The 21,006-nt window shown below is 46.9% G+C and overlaps 1 protein-coding gene across 7 annotated transcripts in view; it reads right to left on the reverse strand.

Moving 5' to 3' along the window:
* Positions 1 to 2,095: 2,095 nt before the first annotated feature.
* SH3KBP1 (SH3 domain containing kinase binding protein 1) overlaps positions 2,096 to 21,006 on the reverse strand; it is a 383,658-nt gene continuing 364,747 nt past the window's right edge. For all 7 annotated transcript variants that reach the window (XM_064278074.1, XM_064278072.1, XM_064278078.1 and 4 more), the window contains 5 exons: positions 18,864 to 18,973; positions 13,925 to 14,053; positions 9,334 to 9,599; positions 4,066 to 4,129; positions 2,096 to 3,130 (listed from right to left, as the gene is read on the reverse strand). In XM_064278074.1, the coding sequence (XP_064134144.1) occupies positions 3,089 to 3,130; positions 4,066 to 4,129; positions 9,334 to 9,599; positions 13,925 to 14,053; positions 18,864 to 18,973 (611 nt within the window). In that variant the 3' untranslated portion in view covers positions 2,096 to 3,088. The remainder of the gene's footprint in view (positions 3,131 to 4,065; positions 4,130 to 9,333; positions 9,600 to 13,924; positions 14,054 to 18,863; positions 18,974 to 21,006) is intronic.

Below are 21,006 nucleotides of genomic sequence, written 5' to 3' on the forward strand. Positions count from 1 at the left end.
AGCACTCTTGGTGCTAAAACATCTTGACATTAATTTGTACTAAAATAACTAGAGGGCTAAAACCTAATCTAATACAAAAAGGGGACAATGATGACCTCAGGTTACAATGCAAAGGACGTTGTAGAACCTGGGGATTATTTTTACATAGACCCTGGCAACTATGAGCAATAAATTATATACCATGTGGTTTTCCCACAAAGGAGCTGGTTATGAAAGGAAATAAAACCTCACCATTAGCAACCAAGACACTCACGGATGACAGATACAGACTGTCTTTATGGGAGAAAACAAAACATGTACTTGGTATGTTTCCTATAGGGCTATGCATGAATAAAGATGACTTTACACAATTATTCAAATAGTGATAATTTAATGATTTTTATGTGAAAAATTTTATACCTAACTAGCACTTTCTGCTGAAATATGAATATAAAGTTGAACAATTTAAAAAATGGAATTCACATCCGTCCACGGCTTTTAATGGATTATTTCTGCTCACGTGGGAAAGATGGGTGAGAAGGGCACTATTATATTTCGTGTCTCCTGAAGACACTTCTGTAAATCAACTTGTGTAAAATGGAGAAAAATGGTTTGTATTCCAAGAAATCATTCCTCTTGGACCATGACAACTTTGAGCGAAAATATTTTCACAAAATTTCATTTTAATCATCCTCTTTACAAAGCACAATACTTAAGACTTTTCTAAATACAACTTTAGAAAATGAAGCAAAAAAATAATCTCCAAGAGATGCCTGATAAGAGTCCATGCTGAACGCAAAAGATTTGTTTTAAAAGTGATACTTCCAAGCTTTTCGATATTCTTGATGGGTCCCTTTTGCAAAGTAAAGAGTAAAGATGGAGGCTGTCCAGGTGGCTCGCCCAGTTCCAAGATGCGTAATCCTCTTGCCGGTTAGCCTCGGAGGCAGTAATGAAGCTGGATACACCAACTCCTCCTTCTAGAATGGCTTCTCCCTCCCTCCATGTACAAAGGAAGCCAATGGTTGCTGAGAGGGGATGACACCAGCCCTCTATGTTGCATGTTGCCAGTGCCCAACAATGGCTCTCCAACCCCTCAACCTATTAACAATCCTACTCAGTATACACATTATACAAAACCGTATCATTAGAGATTTTCATGACCAGTGAATGCAAAATCCAAACGTCAAAGACTCCAATCTGCATTCCTCTGTGAGGTGGTGGGAAATCTCTGAAGGCTTTACGTTTAACGTAAAAATACTTGAAATGGTCAAGGGCAAGGGAATGTTTGACAGTGACCTACGAAACTTGGCATTCTTGGCCCCAAGCCCAATGAGACCAAGGCTGCTGAAAAAGGTAGTCTAGCCAGGCCTGGGATCTGAGGGTGTGAGGTTGCTTTCTTTATACATTCCCTTCCCTTAAGTGTCTCAGCCCAGGAAGACCGGGGTGGTCTGGTAGGGCTCTGCAAACCCTCAGAGGGAAGCAACAGCCTCCAGCGGGCATGCGCATTCGTAGTAGGGTGGATGTGTAGTAGGCAGATGTAGTAGGTAAGAGGAAGGTGGGGGAAGGGAGGGAGAAAGAGAAAGAGACACCGATTGGTAACTCTTTCAGTGATCAATAACATGGGGTGACCTTTTTTTTTGCATCATTCCTTCTGTGTTAACCAATTCCTATTCTTTGCAGTTGTGTAAATTTATTGATGTTTAGTAGTTTCACTATAAAACTCAGGAAATAGATGAAACAGCTTTCTAGAAACACAGAAAAACATCTTTGGGGGCCACTAAGGGATACCCCCAGTCCCCAACAATCTTGCAATACAGTATGCCCCTTATTTTTGGCTAAGTTTGAGCAAACAATAACATAGCCTAAGGCTGAGCTGTTCATTTGCTACAAAGATAAAGCGGACAAACAAACATGTAGTTCCTTGGGAAGGAGAAAGCAATTCCATAAATGCAAATAACAGCCAAGGGCTAGGCATCAACACGACCCTCCCCCCATTCTCTTTGACCTGAGGAAGGGGTTACAAAAGCAAGGCAAAGGACATTCTGTGGCTCCAGTTTAAAGGATGACACACACAGATAACCTAGTGCAGGAAATAACACAACTTTCCCCCCTGGTGTTCATTTGCATTTTACTTTATTTATTTTTGCTTTAATAATGCATATTCTGTTCACGCAAAAGGTGCAAAGGACAGGAGGCAAGGGTTTGACTTGGCAGGTGAAAAATCAAGCAGGGGTGACATTCTAGTTTCATGAACAACCAAAACCCAGGAGAAACTTCAAAGTCACAGCTGGTACCACCTAGCACTCCCAATTTCACAGCTGTCTCCTCTTCGGACCTTTGGCGATGGTGAGGGAAGCTTTGAAGACAGTGGCCTCTAGTGGACTTTAACAAGTGGCTAAGTAAACTTTTTTTTTTTTTTTTTGGATCATGGTAGCTGCATCACAAAAGCTCCAATCCAGAGGGTGGTAAAAAGAAGGCACAGATCATTGCAAACACCAGATTTTCTCTTTCTCTTTTTGTAAATATACCAACACAGAGAAGCTAAAATTGATCTGAGGGTGGTGGACTTTGTTGGCAGCAGGAAGGGATGGGATGGACCTAAAATTGCATACGTAATACAATCCTAAAGGGGAAAACAAAGCGAGGCAGCTTGCGGCCTGAAGCAAAAGAAGGGGATTCTCACTCCTGACTTATGTGTAGTACAAACACTGGAGGGGTCTGGGACAAAACACGATTAAAAAAATCAAAAAATTATAAAGCTTGTAAACGAAGAACCGGAAATTACATTTTATTCATGGAAAATATCATCAAAATAGTACCACTATGGACTAAACTGCCTGAGTTTTCATTTCGCGTTGAGATCTCAAGGTAGAAAAGCCTTTAGCACAATTTGCTCTGTCGAAGTGCCAGACCCAGGGCTACACCATGGGATAGATTCTCCTCTTGGATGGAATTTGTGTTGTGCTATCAAGACTTTTGTGCTAATCTTTCACACAGGGATATATGGAGGCAAACCTTTCATCTTTTGGCACAAGGTTATTTTGGCTGGGGCGGAAAATTTGAGTCTCTGACTCAGGATGAAAAATGCAACATTTCATTGATCAAGTATTCATTTTGATTGAAGAGCTTTCTTTATGTCGTTAACTTCCATCTATAAAGGAAAACAGAACCACACAGTCACATGGAGTTGGCGGGTTTTCTATACGCTGGAAGATGATCAACCTGGGTATGTTAAAAGAAATCAACCTGACAATTCTACAGGCGAAGTGGTGTCTGGATGAAGAGTTGACTAAGATACTAGACATGGCCCATGCCTAAGGAATAGGCACACGGACTCGATGCACCAGGAAACTGTGGCTATTTTCACTCTCAGGCTACCAATACCCAAAGTTGGTCAAAAGCAGCAATGAGTCCAGCTGCCTGGCCAGAGGAACTGCCAGACCATCTGGCAGTGTTGGGCTGGGCCTGGGGTGTCTGTCAGTGTCCCCGAAGTGATGACGAGCAGGTGCCATCCTTTTCTTAAGCAGCATGGCTCCCACTCACCCCCGAGGGCTCCAAGTGCATTAAAGCTGAACTCCTGCACACACTGCCATTTGGTAAACAGAGTCGCATCAGAGACTAGAAGGGAACAGAGCTTTGATGTCCTGGCAGGACTGACATGCCATCAGGGAGAAATAAAGAACTGAAGAGCAAGTGTGGACAGCTGTGGTCCCTGGGGTCCCAATGACCACACGGCAGAAGCCAGCTGGTCACAGGGCCTCCCCAGTGCCATGTCTTCTAGCAGTTACTATAATGATGCCTCCTGGAAACTGGCAAAACTTTCCACAGAGCAGATGTTTAAGATAAATCCTAAATGAGAAGCCCAACTGAGGGCAAGTTTACTCATGTCTCCCTTTCCCAAGATTTCCTGGATCCCAGAAAGGATGTGAAGTGAGCCTACACAATTCTAAGAAAATTGTCACAGGGAGCGTGTCTAAATCTGCAGAGAAATAACAATCAATTATCTTCAAATAAAAGCCCTGACGCTGCTCCCACCCCCAAATGAACCGCTAGGCCTCAAGGGCAGCAGGACTCTGGGGGACCCACCTGCAACCGAAGCCGGATTTTCTTCTCTTCATCCAACTCTGACAGTAACTGCTTAATCTCTCGTCTGAAAAACAAACGGCAATGAAATTAAACAGAAGCCCAGACTTCCCCCATGAGAGATAACAAATCTTTCATTAACACCGCAAAATAAATCTGACCCTTTTACAAAGAAGTGGACAAAACATTATTTAATTTTTGTATTCTTGTTGCTTAAAATTTGTTGCCGGAAGAAAGGCTTGCCATTATTTCTTGGCTCCCAAAACATGTTGCCATAAAATGCTAGGTATGGAACTGGCCTTTGAGACTCCTTAGTTCGAGCCTTCTCATTTAGATGGGGAAACTGAGGCCCAGAGAGGCGGTATGGCTTGCCCAGTGACTAGACTCCAGGTGTCCAGGCTCGTGTTCTGCTGTCTTCCCTTTCACTACCCGTTTCAGAATCACTGGTCCTTAAATGTACTTACATAATAAATTTCGTTTCCTTTATTTTCACAGTTTTAAATTAAGAAAAGGCTACTGGTATGTTTTCACTGATTCTCGCAAAATCCTACAAATAGTAATACCCTAAAACTTGGAGGTAAATTAACTGAAGTAACGATGTCTGACAACCACGTAGTAGAGGCAGTGGACAGGAGTTAGGGTACACAGTCCAATGCCCTTCCCAACAATAGACGACAAAGCGGCAAAAACCCAATCATTTCACCATCTGAGGGTGCTATACTTCGGACACTTCAATCATTCAAACATTGTCAGAGAGGTGTTCTCCATTTTAAGGTATTAAACACTCCGCTTTACATGCAGATTTTTTGAAAACCAAGAAGCCAAGCCTGCAGAAGCAGCACAGTAAACAAGGCAGATGTTATAGGCCACTCACTCGCTCCGATGAGCACCGTGACGCTCCCTATGCTTGGCACAGCGCCCTGGCACTGCTGTCGACACGTCGGGTTATCGATGTGACTAAGTTGAGACTGCTGCATTTAGTCAAGCACACATGACGCCCAAGATCTCAGTGGGCACCACTTAGGGTGTAGAAAAGAAGCAGAAGATGAGTTCCTGAGCAAACCTCATGGCCCCAGGGAAACCACAGCATGCAAAGCCCCGAGTCATCCAGCTGGGGGGAGCGAAGGAAGTCACTAAGTTTTGAACACCAAAAATGGATGGAAGTCCACGAAGAGGAAGGAAGATGGGGAAAGTGATGGAGAAGAGCCAGGGCAGAAGCAGGGAGGGGAAAGCCAGTACACTGGGGGAGGGAAGGGAGGCTGTGCAGACTTGAGGTGAAGGCTGAAACTGACACCAAGAGCTAAAGTGGGAGCCTGGTGGGGGCCCAATGGCCCTAGGCTGGGGAAGGCTGGGAAAGGCCTTGGAGGAGGGGCAACCAAGAGGTGTTGACTGAAGACGCTGGTTGGGGCAGGATGACCCTGGCCAACTATGTGCAGGCTTCATAGTGGGGATGGGGGTGGTGGCAGCACCAGTGGTTCTGAGCTCAGAGGTAGGCTCAGGCCATTTTACATGTGCAAATTCCAGTCACCTCTCAGAGGATTAGACACTGGGGTCAAAAGGGCTGAAGCCTTGGGTTCAGGTCCCTCTGAGCCAATGATGGTCCTGTTTGCCCACTAGTGGGCGAAGGGAAGCAGGAAGGCCATAGCATGGTGAGGTCAGCCAGGCCCTCAGGACTCAGAGCTGCAGGGAAACAGTGGCTCCGGCCCAGGCAACGCACTGCCTTGGGAATGAGCACTGCTCTTTCCCATTGGCCCTGGGGGCATCATCAGGGTGTGTGGAACTAGCAGATCTTTGGGCTCTCTGGCCTCAGGTCATGCCCACAGGGCACCAGGAAGTGGGCAATAATGACACTAACAACAGCAGCCTACAAGCATGAGTCCTGACTTGGGCCAGGCCTGGTCATGTTCTTTTCATTCATCGTTGACAGTGTTGACAACCACCCTGCACATGGCAGAAAAGCCCTAGTTACTCCCACTTTCCACAGGAGGCACCCGGGGTCAGGGAGGCTAAATCATTTGCTTCAGGTGGATGGCTGATTAGTGTTAGAGCCAAGAGTCTGCACCCAGATGTGTCAAAGGTGCAGGCCTTTGTGCATTTGGAGATTCCATTCCTGCGTGAAGGGACTGACGTGGGTCTCATCACTGCGTTGACAATCTGCACGAGGCGCTTACAAAAGCCCCAGAGCTGTCAATACGCAAGAGAGTAAAGTTCTACCAGAACTTGGGAACAGAAATCACTGTAAGATTTAGAGGCAGATGAAGCTGAAGAGCTCCTTGACACCACTTGCTGAGGGGGTCAAGTCCCCTCCTCAACCCCAGAGATTCCGGTGATCTGTCAGACAAGCCAGCCCTTTTGTACAACCAGTGGGATTGGGGATGGTGTTCTAGAATCTACAAAAGCAGGCTCAAGGCCCGAGGGCTGGGAGCAGCTGGGAGTGGGAAAAAGAAGGGGGACCGCAGGGCAAGATGGGAGGACGGTGAGAGAGATGTGGTGGGGCGTGAGGAGGGTAAGGCAGGGAGAGGAGGAAGAAAATCCAGCAGCAATGAAGAATTTCCAGAAAGGACAAGCAGCTCAGGCGGCTGTGGCAGGAGCCCCCTGGGCTGGGTAGGTAGTCTTAATAATAGCTAACCATGTGGCAAGCGAGAACTAGGGGCCACACAGTGTCCTCAGGCTTTATGAGTAGGGACTTGTTGAGCGCGCCTAAGAACCCCAGGAGGGGCATTATCTCAGGGTTAAACAACAACAAAAACTAAACTCATTGCCATTGAGTCAATTCTGACTCACAGCAACCCTATAGGCAGGGCAGAAATGCCCTGTAAGGTTTCCAAGGCTGTAAATCTTTAAGAACGCAGACTGCCACGTCTTTTACCTGCTGAGTGGCTGGTGGGTTTGAACTGCTGACCTTCTGGTTAGCGGCCAAGCACTTAAGCACTATGCCACCAGGGCTCCTTATCTCAGGGTTACAGATGAGAAAATGGAGATGGGGAGGGCTTCAGTGACTGGCCCAAGGTCACATGGCTCATGAGAAGCCAGGCTGAGACTGGAACCCCACCCATCTGGCGGAACTTGTGTTCTTAACCACTTGCCAACCTGCTCCATGGCTCAGCCCTGTGGTGAGGGCTGACCTGGACTTGGATCCTCCGAAGACAGAGACATGCCTTGGGCAGCTGGCAACATGCTGGCGGCCTGGCCCAAGCAGCCCAAGATGGAGTAAGGTTCCAGGGCTGCTTAACCCCAACCCCTCTGGAAGCCTGGCAGCCTGGGAAGAAAGCCCACACAAGTGGTGGCTGGCACTCTGTGAGCGGGAGACTTGCTGGTGGCCACTGTTTTCTTCAGGTAGGACATATGAGGTGGAGGCTGCATGTCCCCACTGCCCTCGACGCTTTCTCTCACTGACCCAGAGTCATGTTCCCTCCAGCATAAAGAAATTTTGACTAGGAATGCAGTTTGGCCGAGTGGGTGGCGCTCTGAACTGGAGGTCGGGAGGCCTGCATAGGAGCCCCTACTTTGCCTCCAAGACACTGTGAGGTCGTTTCTGGGCCTCAGTGCCCCCATTTCTGAGGGCCCTGCTCCCCCGACCATCTTTGCCAACTTTCTGTTGGCTGTCTTCTCTTCTGTATGCCATTCAGATTGTGACTTCGCTGAGGGCAGGCACTGTCTCTCCCATGGCTTGAGCGTCTCTGACATTTCCCAGAATGGTGCCCGCCTCACTCCTGAATTAACTTACCTCTGGTGTTGCCCTAGAGGTGGGTTTCTTAAAGTTTGTTCCTGTGCCACATGCATCAGCCTCATGTGAAGAGCTTGGTGTTAAAATGCAGAGTTCTAAGCCCTGCCTCAGCCCTCCTGGATCTGACTCTCGGAGACCCAGAACCTGACTTCTGAACGGGCTGCTCTGTTTGGAAGTCTGAGAACCACTGTCTTGGGATGTTGTGGGGCTGTGGGGTCAATGTCCTGGCAAGGGACATGTGTCATGTGGACATGGATGGGGCCGTTGGGTACCCAAACCTGTAATACCCAGAGCCAGAATGGAGCTGTGGACTTTAACAAGATGTAAGTTAGGGGCAACCTGGCTGGCTCCGGGTGGCCCTCTCTAGTATCATCCTGCTGGTTCTGGATATTATCTGACAAATCCCTCCTAGGTAGGGGTAAGTCCAAGAGGCCTCGGTTTCATATAACACTTCCCAGCCTGAGTGGAACAGAACTGCTTAGAGCCACATTCCTCAAACTACATTCCATGGAGCACCAGAACTCAGATGCTGTAGAAAAAAGGGTTCTGCGATTAAGCACGTTTGAGAAACACTGCGTACTCAACTTCCCTCCATCCTCCTGATATACAGTGAAGGCTCTGAGCAGTCCTTCTGAGAAGAAACGAACTTTGTTTAACCCAGTTATTCCCCAAAGTATCTGACCATGAAACACTTCAGGGCCCCCCAGACCCGTGGGGTGGAGGCAGGGTACTGCTTCTGCCCAGTGCCAGTTCCTGCTGCCGCCCCTGGCCACCTCATGATTCACAGCTGTCCCACACAGCCCTGAATCTGCCCTTGCTGTCCTCTCCATCTGGTGGGCCACTTGGCAGTTCTAGTTCATCTTTCAAAATCCTCCTCAGGAAACACCTCCTTAAGGTGTCTCCTGATTCCCTCAAGAGTGAGCTAACTGAGCCCCAAACTCTGTGCACCTTAGTTTACCTAAGATTAGGGCCGCCATGCTTCTGATTTCTTTTACCAGTGTCGTCATCGCACAAGGCATTCTGTGAGACATCGATTATGGTATATGTTTTTGTTTATAGGTCTTTCTCCCCACCTCTCTTGGGGGAGAGCGCGTGTGTAGGCATGAACAGAGAAACTCCCTCCCAGCTTCATGGTGAGAACATCTTGCCGAGTGTAAAGTCTCAGGTTTAAAGATGCCCCACGCCTTTTTCACGCAATATGGCCCCTAAATGCAAGCCAATTAGTTCACCTGGCAGCTAACTGAAGCAACTGCAATTTTGCTGATACTGGTGGGAAAACTGGCTCTTGAACGTATTGAGAAACGGCGCATGTGAACATTGTTTCATGGGTGCTACAAGGGATTTTCCTTTGAGCACCCTGCTGAGAGCATCAGGCCCAGGATGGCCTCGCCCCTGCACACGCCCTTCCTGCCTGCAGTAGGTCCAGTGTAAACACCACGGAGCTGTGCTCAGTGCAACCTCTCTGTCCATCCTAGCCCTCCACCACAGGGAGGCCCTGGGCCACAGGAGCAGCCCAGGGCAGGAAAAAGGGTCCCTGCACTTACTTCTGCTGGTCCTTCATGGTCTCAATGATGCTCCTCAGCTCACGGACCTGCGTCCTCAGCTCCTCCACGGCTGCCTGGCTGCTGGCCGCAGGCTCCATCTTTGGTTTTCCTTCCGTGCCAAACAGAGACGGGGAGTTGGCTCTGTGTCCAGCTGTTCCCAAAGAGGACGAGAGGGGGGAGGGTGCTGCCGCGGACAATGGGGCTGGCCCACCGCTTGCAGACATGGCCCCCGGCTTGGGCGGCAGGGAAGCTTTGTTGTCCGACACCTGTGACGAGGGAGGAGAGAGGGTCAGAGCCAGGAAGGCATGTGCTGTGCCCCCTGTCCTGGGGAGCAAGCCCTCCCCACTGCTCTCCACAGTTCCCACCACTCTCTACTTCCTCCACAGCCACAAAGGGCCGCTTGGTGCAGGCAGCCCCCCTTCAAGTGCCTTCTTCCATGTATTTTATGTTTAACCGCCTTTTTGGATAGGTAGTTATTAACTGGTTCAGTGTACATGCACAGAGCCTAGCTACATGTCAGACTCCCCAAACTCAGAAGTGAGCAAGACACTCTCCTGGCACTCGAGCAGCTCAGAACCCAGCAAAGTGCAGGCAGGGAGGCAGGCAGGCAGACAGACATTACACTGCAGAGGAGTGAGAAAACCCACACCAGAGAAGGGAGGCAGGCAGAGCGGGCCATGGAAATGCAGGAGAGGGGCCAGCCACCCGGAGGAGGAGCCGACAGCTCCGTCCTGGAGGAGGACTAGGAGATGGCCAGTAGAAAGGAAGGTTGGTTGGAGAAGGACATTCTAGGAAGGAGGGACGCTAGAGGCAAAGGTCTAGAGACCGGAGAACAAACTGCATTTCTGGAAGAAGGCGGATTAGCAGGGCTGGAATGTAAGAGGGGCAGAAGAGAGGTGGGGTGGGTGGTAGAAAGGGCTTGTTGACAGGTTAAAAAGATTGTGTGTCAAGCTAGATGACTCTGGCTGTAGAAGGGCCTTGCAGTTGGCAAGGACACCTGCTGGGAGACTCTTGAACAATGGAAGACAGAAATGGTGAGGGCTAGACCTAGGCAGTGGCCAAGGGGATGGAGAGAAGACAGCTTTGAGGTGTGGGTGGCAGGCTCATCCACCACAGTGCTGGGCACTGTTTCAGATACCGGGTGCGGAAATCGCCAGAAGAGGTGGAAGCCAGGGGGATGGAAAATACAGAAGCAAAGAAGAGGCCCAATGATGGGGTTCTGGGAATCTCCAAGTTTAAGTGGTGGGGAAAGAGTGGCGAGAGAGGTAGAAGCAAGACCAGAAGGGGGTTCTGAGTTACCGGAGCCTCCTGGAGAAGTCCCCAGAAAGAAAAAGTGGTTGAATAAGTGGGTCAAAGGTGCTATGGGTAAAACTGGGGGAGCCCATTTGGTGGAGCAATGAGGACAGATACCTGATGATGGCAGGCTGGTGCCTGATGGGAGGTGAGGGGTGCAGCCTGCAAGTTTAGAGCTCTCTTTCTAGAAACTCAGCTAAGGAAGGGAGGAGAGAGAGAGGGTGCCCATGCAGAAGCCTCAGGAGCGGACAGAATCAAGGAGGGCCTTAGTTTGCTTTCAAAGATGATATGCTCAGAGAAAGAGCCAACAGGGCCAGGCTGAAGACCAAGGGGACAAGAAGGGGACGACTGATGGAAGACTATTCTGAGGCAGCCAGGAGGGCACAGGCAGAGGGAAGGGTCACAGGGCCAGGGGCAGGAGGGAAGAGAGGCACCTGGTGGGCCCAGGGGAGGAGGTGGAAGGGGAGTTGGCAGACAAGAGGGGAGGAGGGAAAGCAGTGAGCTAGGATCGGCGGGTAGATTTTTGCCTTCTGTCCTGTCTTGTCTCCATGTGAGTGACAGGAAGTTGAGGCTGGTGGTGACGCCTGGCCACCACCCCAGGGCAGGAGCCAAGAAGGGGCTGGGCTGGCGTGGTGAGGAGGGAGAGCAGACTTGGGCTATGCTAGAGGGAGAGGCCGGGCAGAGGGAGTAAAGGCAGATGGGCTATCGTTCCCAGCCTCTCTGCTTGCCTGCCTGCTGCCTGCTTTTTCTCTGCCAAGTTACCATTGAGGGAAGCGCTCTCTGCAATCTAGCCATGCGGTGCCTCCACGTTAGTAGGAGTTAGAGTACAAGGGAAGAGGAACTGACATTGACATTGGGGGATCCTGGTCACAGGCCTGACATCATGGGCTAGACAATTCAAATGAGGATCAACGGGCCCACACATTTTACTGAGCAGGAAACTGAGGCTTAGAGAAGTGGCTGAGTAACCCTCCAAGTCTCACAGCTAAGCATCAGCAGAACAAAGGGGGTTCAGTCCCTTCCTCCATCAGCCAGACTCCTTTCGCCCACTGTGACTGTGGCTGCTGGTATCTGGCGATACACTCCCTGTTCCTATTTTCTTTGCTTATTTCCTACTCTTGGGGTCCTGCTTTTCCCATTTCCCACCCAGCATCCTTGTGTACCTGCCAACCCACCAATTCCCTTGTTGTTGTTGTTGTTAGGTGCCATCGAGTCGATTCTGACTCACAGCAACCCTATGTACAACAGGACACAACACTGCCCGGTCCTGCACCATGCCCACAATCTTTGCTATGTTTGAGCCCATCATTGCAGACACTGTCATCCATCTTGTTGAAGGTCTTCCTCTTTTTTGTTGACCCTGTACTTTACCAAACATGATTCCCTTACACTAATATAATTCCGGGCACTTCTCGAATTAACGATTCTCTTAATGTTTCCTACAGGACTCACTCTCCTGGGCCTGTGCAGCTTTTATAAGCCTCAAAGAGTATAGGCCACCACAGGCCCTGAGCAAATTAGCTCAAGTGCAATTTCCAGATACAAAGAAGAGCATGATAGGACAACTCTGGGGACATGAAATACACTAACAGGATACCAACCAAACCAAACCCATTGCCAATGAGCTGATACTGACTCAAACTGACCTTACAGTACAGAGTAGAACTGCCCCATAAGGTTTCCAAGGAGTGGCTGGTGGATTTGAAATGCCAATCTTTTGGTGAGCAGCCGAAAGCCTAACCACAGCGCCACCAGGGTTCCACTAATAGGATAACCAAAAAACCAAACCCGCTGCCGTTGTGGCAACTGCGACTCATAGCGACCCTATGGGACAGAGTAGAACTGGCCCATAGAGCTTCAAAGGAGTGGCTGGTGGATTCAAACTGCTGACCTTTTGGTTAGCAGCCAAACGTTTAACCACTGGCGCCATCAGCACTAATAGGATAAAACCAAAACCAAAACTGGTGCCATTGAGTCGATTCCGACTCATAGCGACCCTGTAGGACAGAGTAGAACTGCCCCATAAGAGTCTCCAAGGAGCGCCTGGCAGATTAGAACTGCCGACCCTTTGGTTAGCAGCTGTAGCACTTAACCACTACGCCACCAGGGTTTCCACGAATAGGATAGAATTGTGGAAACCAGAACTGTGACAAACTGCTGTCCACCAGTAGGTGTCACTATAGACACACCCCAGGGACCTCAGAGAACACAACTGTAGGTACTTCTCTGGAGTCACCAGAAAGCACTAGTCGAAACCAAATTTCTACAAATGGAATCCTTTGATAATGGAAGAATTCAGTTGTGTGAAAAATTACAATTGATCAAGAAAATCCATACCTGTAAATTCTTAAATCTTTGAGAAGGAAAACCCCACATAATCTTTGATTTCTTTTTTAAGTCCTGCTTCAAATGTCTTAAAAAATGGCTCTGGTTTTCTGTTTTTAGACAGAAAAAGACATTGCTAATACTTATAGAAAATAATTCCAATTGACTGGGTTCTGTTAATACGAGAAAATGGAATTTTAAAATCTTGGTTCATACTCATAGGAAGAAGAGAACTTGTACAGGGTGCACCTCTGAAGCCACACACAGTAGCTAACCAATGTTTTCTTTGTTTCTCACAAATCAATAACAAAATAGCTATGCCATTCCCTGGGTATGCAGGGAAATTAAAATGCTTTCAGACTAGAAATGTACCCTGAACGACAAATCCAAATCAGCTCCTTTAAGAGACCCCATTTGTTATTTGCATTTACCAATTGCCCACTATAATTTCTGACACTACCAGCTTTGAACATAAAAGTCCAGCTCTGCGGGCAGAGGGCACATTGTTTAATATATTCTTTCTAGGCACCTGTAGGCTTTTAAAGTTATTTTGGCTGTTGGTGAAGGAGGCGGTGGCGGTGGCGGTGGTGGTGGCGTGCTTGTGTGTGTACGGGCATTTGTGTATGTGTGTTTGACAGTATGGAGCGGAAGCTGAGCCAGAGGAGAAAATAACATGGGAAATAAATAACTGAACCTGTATCTCAGGGATCCTGCCAGCTGTGGAGGCTCTGTAACATGCCTCAAGGATTTTGATGACTAAACTCATGACTGTCACTAAAGAATGACAAATGCCTGCACTTTCTGCCCATCCTAGTTTGGTTTACAATGTACACATCTACATGGGAACGGATGGGAATGAAGGGAAGAGGAAAGGCTATAGTAACGACATTTCTTCAAAGCCTGTCTTTAAAGCCTGCATGGAAAGGCAGGGCTTCCTTTGCTGTCAGGACACCTAGCTGGGCTGGTCACTCACTTGGGATATGGTAACAGTCTTTGACGTTTTCTTTGACGCGTCTGCTCCTCTGTGCGCAAGTGAAACGTGTTCCTCTTTCTCTTCTTCTGGACTTGGAGAGTCAAATATATCAGGGCTTGAGAGGGACGACTGGATAAGGCCAAAAGAAAATGCGGTCAGAATTACACCTTAGCTGACGGAGCTTTCCTTAGTATAATGCTGTACACTTTTCAAAGCACTTCTCGATGCTTCTATTTTGTTTCCTCAGTATAACCCCAGGAGGCAGAAAGTGTGTGGATATCTGTTTACTGGAGACAGTCGCGCAGCTCATTAGTGGTAGAACTGGGACTAAGAGCTACGGTTTCCTAAACCAGGAATCTTTCCACTGCTCCCTGGACTCTTTTTCCACCGATGCCCATCAATTAATTCACCCATTTCATCATCCATCCTTGCCTGCTCCCTCCCTCCCTCCTTCCTTTCTATAAAGATCTGCTATTGTGTGCCAGGCACTGTGTGTGGTACTGTAGACTGAATGGTGCACGTCATACAGGGTCCTGCCATCCCAGGGCTGATGGTCCAGTGGGGAAGGACAGACAGGTCAACAGGAGGCTGCCTCTAGCTGTCCTCTACTTCATCCCTTCGGGATCACAAAATCTGCTGCCTACTGACAGGCCCTAAAAGGACGTGTCTGAGGGGAACCCGTTTCCTGGGGAAAGGGATCAACAGGCCTGCTGCCCAGTGTCCAGAGCCTGAGAAAACAGGTTTGCCTGCCAGCACAGCAAGCTCATGTCTCACCTGGCACCTGCTGCTAATCTCTGCCCTCATTACTGCTGACAATCAATATCCATTTTGGAGTCTATATTTGCTGAGGTATATTCAAAAAGTGGCATCTTGTTGGTAGAATAGTGGGGTAACATCACTACCCTCTCTGCCTCACTGTGAAGATCGAATAAGCTGGGTGAACGTGAGACAACTCACTGAAATTCACCTAGTCAGAAATGATTATTGTACTAGAATGTTCCTATTTTAGGACAAAACAGATGAAAGTAAGAGTTCCCATAGCAAGGATTCTTTTTCCTAAATTTATTTTTTTGTTGTTGTTGAGAATATACACAGCAAAATATATACCAATTCAACAGTTTCTGTGTGTACCATTTGGTGACACTGATTACATTCTTCGAGTTGTGCGACCATTCTCACCCCTCCCTTTCTGAGCTGTTCCTCTCTCATTAACATAAACTCACTGCCCCCTAAGGTTCCTATCTGATCTTTCGAGTTACTGTTGTCAACTTGATCCCATATAGAGCATTAAAAGAGCATAATGCTCAAGGCAGACCTTTTTTTTTTTTTTTACTAGTTAGCTAAACTATTGCTTAGTTTTAAGAAGACTTCAGAGGATATTTTTGGTTTAAGGTTTAAAGATTATTCCAAGGCAATGGTTTCAGGGGCTCATCCATCCTCCACGGCTCCAGAAAGTCTGGAGTCCATGAGAATTTGAAATTCTGTTCTGCACTTTCCCCTTTTTGATCAGGATTTTTCAATGGAATCTTTAATCAAAATGTTCACTAATGGCAGGTGGACACCATCTAGTTCTTCTGGTCTCAGGGAAAAGGAGGCAGTTGTTCATGGAGGCAATTAGCCACACATTCCATAGCCTTCTATTCCTGACTCTCCTTCTTCCTCTGTTGCTCCAGGCAAATAGAGACCAATTGCTGTGCCTTGAATGGCTGCTTGCAAGCTTTTAAGACCCCAGGAACTGCACAACCAACTAGGAGGTAGAACAGAAGCACTAAACACATTATTAGGCCAGTTAACTGGGATGTCCCATGAAACTATAACCCTAAACCTCCAAATCGAGGAACCAAATCCCACGAGGTGTTTGGTTGTATATAAGCAGCCTTGGAAGCTATTCTTTTTTGTTGTTGTCGTTGTAAATGTATCTATGATACAACTTAGCAAGGATTGTTTTTACACAACGAATCTTCCAGAGATATCTTTGGGTGAGCTCATATTCACCCTCACCTCTATGCCTTCTACCCCTTACGGTAGAAGGAGAGTCTCGTTTAGAATCACCACTCGGCGCCAGTAGAAAACCATCACATCTACCGATCCTGTTTGTTTTGTTACTAAGGCAGAAACCTAATGCATTTTAGGGAATTTGTTAAGCAAAATCTTAAATTTAAGAAGTCTTGTTTGTTAATCTTCATTCAATCTGAAAATCCAATTACCTAGAATACCCTCCCCTCTCAAGCTTTCCTATTAATCTAGGCTTAACTGCTTAACCACCTTGCAAGGCCTGCATCATTTCATTTTGAGATTCTATTCAAAAAGCCGCTTTCCTCTTACACAGCCTATGGTTCATGAGCTGCCAATCACAGCTTGCTCTTTGAATCCTATAAATGTAAATAGCTCTAACTAGGGTGAGAGGCCACCAGCTGGGGAATCATGACTGGTGCATTTCCTCAATCATTTCCCCCAGTGGCCTTTTATGAAATACGCTTACGTATACTAATCCCATTTTGCCATCAAAAACCTACGGGTGCAAGCTGCAAAAAGAGTAAATATGAATTCAATGTCCACATCCATATGGGAATGGATGGGAATGAAGAGAGGAGAGTATAGTAATTACATTTCTTCAAAGCACAAATGTATCCTGTTGTCTTAAGTCTGCAAATACAATTGCTTCATATAAAGTTCCAAGCTTTAAGTCACTGTGCTACAAGCTTCCTACAGGCAGGGGCTATGGACATATCACTCTCAGTTGTAGCGTTGGTGACTGGCATATAGCAGACAGTGTCAATAAATACCTGTTGAATGAGTGAAAGAACAAATAAACTTATGTGAAGACAAGATGCCTTTACTGCATTTCCCAAAATACACAGGAACTACCAGACATAGGATGCACGGGCCAAGGGTGGGGTAAAACAAACAAACAAACAAATCAAACCCATTGCCACTGAGTCAATTCCAACTCTTCATGACCCTATAGGGACAGAGTAGAACTGCCCCACAGGGTTTCCAAGGCTGTAATCTTTGTGGAAGCAGGCTACCACATCTTACTCCCTCAGAGTGGCTGGTGGGTTAGAATTGCTGACCTTTTGATTAGTAGCTACGCGCTTAACTACCACACCACCAGGATTCCTTAAGGTGGGGTCATGTTGCCATCAAGTCGATTCCAACTCATAGCGACCCTATAGAACAGAGGAGAACTGCCCCATAGGGATTCCAAGGAGCACCTGGTGGATTCGAACTGCTGACCTTTTGGTTAGCAGCCATAGCTCTTAACCACTAAGCCACCAGGGTTTCCAAGGAGGTAGTAATGTGAACCTCTCAAAAAAAAAAAATTTTTTTTATGTTTAATTCTGGAAACCTCAAGGTTCTTTTGACCTTGAAAAGTCAGGAAGAATTTCGAAGGAAAACAAAAATGATGACGGATTTATAGAGAAGATGTAGGAGGTCGGATTGAAAATCTAAATATGGAGGTACTAAAAAAAAAAGAAGCAATTAAATAGGCTGTGTATAGATGGGGAGTGTCGGGGGGTGTGAAGAGGGGAGAGGGAAAGGGGACAGAGGTGGTGCTGACACAGAGCTCCATATAAAGGTGAAAAAAGAAACCACTTTTTCAAGCCCTTCTCCCCAAACATGTCAATACATGTGAGGGTTGCTTCATACAAGAGGGAAAGTAGGACAACCCAAACCACACTTTCAGACTCAGCAGGAAGGAGAGGAGAGGGTCAAGGGCAGTGGCATTCTGCTTCTAACTGATGACACCTCAGGTAGGATCAGGGCTGAGGTGAAAAGACAGTGTCCCTGGGAAACCTGCAAAAGGTTCACTCTTCGGTGCCTTGGGGTAGGGGTCACTAGGCCATACAGCAGTGTGCCCAGCAAGGATAAGGATGCGTATGTATCTACTGCTTGGGAGAGGCACACTCCATCACCTTTGTGGAGGACAAGTTTGCAACCTGTGGCAAAAGCAAAGCTTGCACCGCCTTTGGCCCACATTCAGAATGATTTGACCTAAGTGAATCATTTTGGAGCAGCATAAGATTTTTCCAAAATGATATTCACTTTGGTGTTGTTTACAATGAAGAATGGGAAACAACATAAATTTCCAATAATAATGCACTGGCTAGACAAACACTCCCATATATTTGTAGGTTAGAAGGCCAGGCGGCCATTAAATGTGATGTTACAGAGAATATTGTAGTGATTGGGGAGAAAGTGGTGCACGTGGGGGAGGCGAAGCAAGTTCCAAAACACTGGGTGCTATGGGATCCCATTTTTGAAGAAATAATCTTACATATACAAATAATAATAATAGTAACCCACTAAGGATTACAGCAACAGGTTAGCAGTTCTCCGTTCTGGGAGCAGGATGAGTTGACTTCCTTTATGCTTTTCATTGCTCAAGTGTGGTATAATAAGGGTGCAACAGGTGTGCAGTAAGGAAAGCAATTATTACAAACCACTCAAACCAAAAACCTCTACGGGCTCCTGAGGGTGTGTGGGGGTCGGTGGAGGGGTGCACGGCTGGGGCTTTAGGAGACAGAGGCACAGCCACTGGCTAGCGCTTTCACTTTCGAGTGGAAGCTCTTTACTTTAGTCTTGTTTTGTTTACACACCACAGCAAAGCAGCTTCTCTCTCCTTCTCCACCACAAAATATGACACTTTTGTCTTACCAGTCTCATGTCAGGTTCAAGTAAGAACTGGTCTGGAAGAAGAGAGAAGGAAATGGGAATAGGGAGCACCTACCTCCCTGGCAGATACACAAAGAACAAATAATAGAAAGGATCAACTGAAGAAGACTCTCAAAACACTTTTGGCTGGCTGTATAGCTCGTGCCCTCCCTCTCTCGGCTGTCCTCAAACCAGCCACTTGCAGAAAGGTCCTCAGCTGAAGTCTTTAACCTTTCCTGCTCTTCAGCTGTGGAAAAGTACGGCAAGAGAAGAAGACACTTACAGACGTGAGAGACTGGGACGGAGGACGCCTTCCCGTGGCTTTTGGTCGGCTTGTGGTTGGGTGACTGAGTTTCTCAGTAGATGACACCACGGAGTCAAAGCCTTCTAGGTCTAAAAGAAAGTAAAACAGTTTGAAGAGCAAAAACAGGCAGGAGTGAAGGTTCTTACGTGACAAACACTGCTTTCCCTTAATTATCCTTGACATCCGGAGCACACTTCACCTTGATGCTGTTTATACCCGTGGGTCAGCGATTAAACGCCATTCACACGGAATGAAACCATTATTTCCTCCTTGGTTTAACAAGCCAGCAGGGAGGACAGTGAAACACGGCTTTTCTTTCTCTCCTGAACAGCTATATTCACAAATCTTTAAAAAGTCATAGAAAGAGGATTAAAGGAGGAATCCTCCCTCTTCCACAAATCCCAGTAAATTTTAGTAGATAAAACCTTCTTGTGGTCTCAACACAAAAGACAGTTATCAAAAGGTACAACAGCCAAGGGCAAGCGGATGTTGGTCATTGATTCCAGAAAGTAAGAGAAGAGCAGGTTCCTCCCCCTGCTTGTGCCGGGCAAGTAGATGGTGTGGCCTGCACTGACAGCCCCCTGGGCACCACTCTGGCACTCGCTGCCTTGTCCTGCCATGGCACTTTAGTCTTTGTGTGTGGGTGTGGTAAAAATATATATAATAAAATTTTTGCCAATTCAACCATTTCTACATGTACAATTCAGCGGCAATGATCACGTTCACCATGCTGTGCAATCGTCACCACTGTTTCCAAATTATATCACCACCATTAACAGAAACTCAGTGCCCCCTAAGCAGTGACTCCTCTCCTCCTCCGTCCCCACTCTCACCCCTGGTAACCACTACTAAGCCTTGATATCTATACACTTCCCTATTTAACATAAGTAGGATCATATTATATTTGTCCTTTTGTGACTATTTCAATGAGCATAGTGTTTTCAAGGTTCATCCATGTTATAGCACATGCCAGGACTTCATTTCTGTTTGTTGTTAGGTGCTATTGAGTTGGTTCTGACTCACAGTGACCCTAAGTATAACAGAACGAAACACCGCCCGGTCCTGCACCATCCTCACAATTGTTGCTATGTTTGAGCCCATTGTTGCAGCCACTGTGTCAATCCATTTCGTTGAGGGTCTTCCGCTTTTTCTCTGACCCTCTACTTTACCAAGCAAGATGTCCTTCTCCACGGACCAGTCCCTCCTGATAACATGTCTAAAGTATGGGGGAGGAATACTCGCCATCCTTGCTTCTAAGGAGCATTCTGGATGTCCTTCTTCCAAGACAGATTTGTTCGTTCTTCTGGCAGTCCATGGTATATTCAATATTCTTTGCCAATACCACAACTGAAAGGCATCAATTCTTCTTCGGTCTTCCTTATTCATTGTTCAGCTTTCACACGTGAGATGATTGAAAATACCATGGCTTAGGTCAGGTTCACCTTAGTGACATCTTTGCTTTTGAACACTTTAAAGAGGTCTTTTGCAGCAGATTTGTCCAATATGTTGTTTGATTTCTTGACTGGTGCTTCCATGGATGTTGATCGTGGATCCAAGTAAAATGAAATCCTTGACAACTTCAATCTTTTCTCCGTTTATCGTGATTTTGCCTATTGATCCAGTTGTGAGGATTTTTGTTTTCTGTATGTTGAGGTGCAATCCATAATGAAGGTTGTGGTCTTTGATCCTCATCAGTAAGTGCTTCAAGTCCTCTTCACTTTCAGCAAGCAAGGAGGTTGTGTCATCTGCATAACACAGGTTGTTAATGAGCCTTCCTCCAATCCTGATGCCATGTTCTTCTTCATACAGTCTGGCTTCTCAGATTATTTGCTCAGCGTACAGATTGAATAAGTATGGTGAAAGGATATAACCCTGATACACACCTTTCCTGACTTTAAACCATGAAGTATCCTCTTGTTCTGTTTGAACAAGTGTCTCTTGATCTATATACAGGTTCCTCATGAACACAATTAAGTGTTCTGGAATTCCCATTCTTCGCTTTATCCCTAATTTGTTATGATCCACACAGTTAAATGCTTTTGCATAGTCAACAAGACACAGGTAAACATTTTTCCGGTATTCTTTGCTTTCAGCCAAGATCCATCTGACACCAGCAATGATG

The sequence above is a fragment of the Loxodonta africana genome, chromosome X, assembly GCF_030014295.1.
Source record: "Loxodonta africana isolate mLoxAfr1 chromosome X, mLoxAfr1.hap2, whole genome shotgun sequence".
NCBI classification, from domain to species: domain Eukaryota; kingdom Metazoa; phylum Chordata; class Mammalia; order Proboscidea; family Elephantidae; genus Loxodonta; species Loxodonta africana.